Source organism: Dasypus novemcinctus, unplaced genomic scaffold, assembly GCF_030445035.2.
Source record: "Dasypus novemcinctus isolate mDasNov1 unplaced genomic scaffold, mDasNov1.1.hap2 scaffold_176, whole genome shotgun sequence".
Classification (NCBI taxonomy): domain Eukaryota; kingdom Metazoa; phylum Chordata; class Mammalia; order Cingulata; family Dasypodidae; genus Dasypus; species Dasypus novemcinctus.
Window position 1 is genome coordinate 295,272 of NW_026688163.1, and position 5,132 is coordinate 300,403.

At 66.6% G+C, this 5,132-nt stretch overlaps 1 protein-coding gene across 1 annotated transcript; it reads left to right on the top strand.

Moving 5' to 3' along the window:
- The first annotated feature begins 3,171 nt into the window (after positions 1–3,171).
- Positions 3,172–4,584, top strand: LOC131277601 (endogenous retrovirus group K member 8 Gag polyprotein-like). Its single transcript, XM_058292646.1, has one exon. It carries the CDS (start codon positions 3,172–3,174, stop codon positions 4,582–4,584), a length of 1,413 nt encoding a protein of 470 aa, XP_058148629.1.
- The last annotated feature ends 548 nt before the right edge of the window (positions 4,585–5,132 follow it).

A 5,132-nucleotide genomic window follows, 5' to 3' on the forward strand; every position in this document is an offset into this window, starting at 1 on the left:
GGGCGGGCGCCAGCCAGACACACTGCCAGAGAAGTCCGCTTCAGCCAGTCCCCCGGGGCGTGCCGGAGAGCGCTACGCCTCAGAGCCGTCCCCTGGAGGCCCGGGACCACCGGCCGCCCCAGGGCTGGGGGCCTTCAGCTCAGCTGTCCCCAGGGGAGGGCGTGGGTCGCGCGTCGGAGCCAGACGGCCGCCATCTCCCACGAAGCCAGACCCCCGCCCAGCTCACACACGCGGCCACCCCACACACCTGCCCTGGGGCTGCCCAGAGGGCCAGGCCTCGATGACCGGAGTGGCCGTGGGCACGGGCAGCACCCCTGGGCACTGGAGAGCCACGGCCCATCCAGCGGCGGCCAGCCCACGGGCAGCGAGTGCGAGACACCCCTGACGTGACGACGGGCAGGCTGGGTCAGCGCCTCCTTGTTCTAGAGACCTGCCTGGAAACAACGTGATTCCAGGGATTCGGTGGCGGGGGCGGGGGGGGGGCAGGGGCGAGAAAGAGCCCGTCCACGTCGCATGGACGCGCCACCCCGCCTCCCCGGGACAACCCGAGCCTGGGACGCCACGACGCGCCCCTGCACGCGAGGGGGCCGCTGGGTCCACGGAGAGCCGTGCTGACAGTGCACTGCGCACAGAGGGCCGTGGGCTCGCATCTTCCCTCCCGCTGCTGACACTCTGCTTGGGTGCTGGAAGGAGTAGACGGTGGCACGTCTTGGGACTCGTCTCCCCACTCCGGCACCGTCTGTCCTCCAGGGTCCTGGGGGGCGCGGCCACCCGAGGGCCCTCTGAGCGAGGCTTGGGGAGCACAAGCCCTCGTCCTCGGCCTGGGGCCCAGCTCGCCGGCTCGCCGGCCCGGCCTCCCCCTGCGGGAGTTCCTCAAGGCTCCGGAATCACCCCGAGCTGGACAGAGACCTGGAAGGACGCGACACGCAAGCCACTTGCCTAATCATACAACTACGTCATTTGGAAACGCGCGCCAGGTGGAGGCGGTGATTTGCAAGGTTCATTGCAGCAGCTGCTGCTCTCCTCGCTGGCGCTGCACTCCCCCTGAGAGCTACTTTGACACAACGTAGACCCCGAACAAGGGACGGCCTGGCTGCGCCGTGGACCCCGCCGCCTTCTGCCCCTCACAGGGGAGGGCTCGCTCGCCAGCTCCTGCGGCCAGCAAGCCGAGGCCGGAACCCTCGCTGACCACGAGCAGAATCGTTCCGGGGCGAGCAGGAAATGACTGACCACAGGAGCCAGGAAACTACCTTCAGAATCAGTGAAACCTTGTTGAAAGTCGACGGCGTTCCGGGAAGTTCCGCGGCACTTACGGGGGTGGAAGTGGGCGGCGAGGGGCGCTGCCGGCCTCTCCCCAGCCGGGTGAACACCTGAGAGGAATGATCCGGAAGGAACCTGAGGCCGAGAGCCCGGCAAGCCTCAGCTCAGCACCAGGACGGCCAAAGTCAGCCCACCCCGTGGGGCCCGCGCCCCGACCGGCCGCCCCCACCCTCCAGGCCGCCTGCTGCCGGGTCCCCGGGGAGCACCGACGTCCCCGCGGCACCAGCCCCCCTGGAGGCAGGACCACCCTTCAAGTGACGGGCTCAGGGGCTCTGGGTCCCACATCCTCTTCCATGAGTGGAGGGAAGTGACGGGGCACTGGGCGCCCCAGGAGCACCGAGGCGCGGCCCCTTGTCCCCGGCCTGTAAGGTGCCACTGCAAGTAAATTATTCATAGACGAGAGAAGCCACACAGGCATTAGCAGTGCAAGAAGGAAAACAGCCCGGGGTAGTCCACTTTGACAAGATAGGCAAGGATTCAACTCAGGAACGGAGGGGAGGAAACAGGCATGCAGGGGACCCCAGATCTGTCAGTCCTTCAGGTCTCTGGTACCCATCACGGGACGGGAGAAAGCTCTGGAAGCCTGCCCCCCTTGCCCACCGTCTCCCTGCTGGCGGCCCGTGGAGAGGGGGAGGCCCTGGTGGTGACACGCCCTGGTGCTGCTGCCCGGCAGAGAGCGGGCCAGGCTGGCGGCGAGCGGAGGGCAAGGCGCGCCGGCTGGGCCTGGGGATGGAGGGGCGTGGATGCGCGGGCAGCGGCTGGCCGGGGCCGGAGTGGCCTCCGCGGGGCTCATAGGGGGACGCCGCCCAGCCCCGGGGGCCTCGGGAGCGTCATCCTCAACTTGGTGCCATGGCTCTCCACTGTCCCTGCCAGCCGTTGCTTCAACAGCGGGAGGCTACGGGGAGCAGCAAGCGCCCGCCTCTTGGCTCCGCCGCAGCCCGGGGGGCCGTGCACCCCCAGTCAGCACTGACATTCGAAACCCGACCCACCTCCCCTGAGGGCCCCAGGCCCGCGCCCGCCCTGGGGCAGCAAAGGCCCCTCCCCAGAGCCCGGCCTGGCGGCGGGCAGCCTCTTTGAGCGCTCCTGGAGGTGTCACTGCGCTGCTGAGAAGGAGCGCCGGGGCCAGGCGGGGGGGGGGGGGACGTCCCGGCCGTGGAGCCGCCTGTGGGCCCCGCTTCCGCCTGGTGCGGGGCAGCCCCAGGGCTCCGGCTGCGTCCCCTCCGCTCTTCCTGGCAGCGGTGCAGCCACCCACCGTGGAGGACATCTGCACGGTCTTCCGGAAAGTTCCCCGAGGCGGGCTGAGGTGCAGGTGCTGATGCGGAACCCCACATCCTGGCGAGGGGTGCTTGCTCTTGTTTGTGTCATGTCACGGTCAGTTTATTCCAACTTGAAAGAGGAGACAGGCAGGGGGCAGGGCGCAGGAGGCAGGGGGCAGGGGCAGGGCGCAGGGCGCAGGGTGTAGCCCTGTCCCCACAGGCGGCTATCTTTCTGGCCAACTTAGCTGATACGCCTGTGTAGCCATCAGACCGCCAGGAACGGCCCCCCCTGCTATCCCCGCCCTCTCACCCCCTCTCTAGCCAATCCGTCAGCTACACGCCAACCCCTATCAGTATAAAACCTGTAGCACTTCCTCAAATAAACGGACTTGCGCACAGACCTGGTCTCCGTGGTGTCTCCCTGCAGCGCCGCGCGTCCTCCGCGCCCGAGAGCCCCCGAGAGCCCTCTCCTGCCTAGGGTCTCTCCCCCTCACCGCCGCCCGACATCTGGCGCCCCACGTGGGGCCTACAACGCCTCACCCCTTCGCCGCGCTCTCGAGGTGAGGACCCCTCTCCCTTACCGGCCCCAGGCAGCATGGGCGGACGACTATCGTCCCGCCAGGCGCCGCAAGTGCGGGCACTTGCGGGCCTCTTGGACACCAGTCAGATCCGGGTGTCCCTGCGGCAGTTGCAGAAGTACTGGGACCTTCTGCTGCCCTTCAACCCGTGGCTTTCCACATGCCACCTGTGGGACCCAGTGACTTACACGCGGCTTATTGACCGCGTCACCTCAGCCATGGAGCATGAGGGCAAACGCTTTCCTCCAGGCTTGCTTCCCACTCTCATCGCGATCCGGTCGTGCCTGCAGGGCGCCCCTGCCCCGCGAGAGACCTTTCTCTGCCACACCACTGGCGAAGGGTGCTCCTCAGACCAAGTAACCTCGGACCCTGATTCTGACACCGAATCCCTGTCCGCGCGAGTAAATGCCGCCCTTGAGGAGGAACCGCCCGAGCGGGAGGGCTGCCATAAGGATGATCACCCCACTAAAAAGAAAGATGGCGAACTTCCTCCTTCTTCACCCCCGCCTGAGGGGTGCCCCGCCCAGCCCGCCCTCGCGGGCGCGGGAAACCTTTACCCGCCCCTTCCGAGGCTGTCGCCATCTTGGGGCCCGCCGGAAATGCGGCAGCCGCCATCTTGGGGCCCGCCGGAAGTGCCGCGGCCGCCATTTTGGGGTCCACCGGAAGGAGGGCTAGTGCCATCTTGGGGACATGCAGAGGCGGCGGAAGCCAGGCAATTGACATCTTGGGATTCACCGAAAGTGGGTCCGTCCCCAGCTCCCGCCTCAGCTGGGGAAGGCATGAGCCCTTGGGGGCGACTTACGAGCCCGCCGCCTAGCTACCCCTCTGCGCCAACCCCCCACCTGTATCCGTTAAGTGCCAATCCTTCCCAGCAGCGCCCTCAAGATTGGTATCCCTTCTCGTCGGAGGAGATTAAAACTCTCCGACGGGCTGTCAAGGAGGATGGGCTGGGCAGCCCATACGCCCAGCAGCTTCTGGACGAGCTGGGCACGCAGCTAGCGGTTCCATATGATTGGGTCTCTCTTGGCCGATCCATCCTAACTCCAGGACAGTTCATAGACTGGAGAGCGCACTTCCAGATTGAGGCTGAAAAACAAATAGCAGAGAACGCGCACATGGGCGTCCGAGACCCCCCCGAGGCGTATACGGGAACCGGCCCCTTCTCCAACCCTCAGCGGTACCGGAATGCCCCGCCAGCGTTCTGGCTTCGACTGCGGGCACTAGCTTTACGCTCATTTCGCAATTCGTCAGCCACCCAGCCCCAGAAGTTCGCGCAGCTCACGCAGGGCAGGGACGAAGAGTTTTCGACCTTCGTGTCGCGGGTCGTGGAGGCCTGCCAGCTGAAGGTCATGGGGGAACAGGCCCAGCTAGCCCTCGCCCGAGACCTCATCCTTGAGGGAGCCAATGCGGTGTGTAAGCCTGTCATCTAGAACATGCGCGAAAAAGGGGTCCACGACTGGGTCCTCGCCTGTAAAGCCATCGACCCTCAAGCCACCGCCTTGGCCAAGGCCCTTGCCACGGCTCTAGCGATCTTGTCGGACTGTTTCAAGTACGGTGAAACGGGCCACTTCGCTCGCGAGTGCCCCCACGCCGGGGGTCTCCCACGCTCACCGCAGCGGGCAGAGGGAGCCGCCCCGCCACCAGCTCCGCAAGCACGGCGCAGTCCTCCCACTCCCTGTCCCAGATGCGGGAAGGGATATCACTGGGCTCGAGACTGCCGCTCGCGCCCCTCACAGTGCTTGCCTTTAAACTCGAAAGGGGGCAAGCCTCAGCCCCGCCACCAAGAGGCCCCTGCTCAAAGAGCCCCTCTGCCGTAATGTGGACTGTTCCTCTAGGGGAGCAGAAGCCCTTAATGACCTTGAGAGTCAACAGGCAGTGGCTCGAAGGCCTCCTCGATACAGGCGCGGAGATCCCCGTCTCCATCCCCGTCTCCATCGCAGCCGCGCAACACTGGGCTCTTGAGCCAGGACCGCGAGTT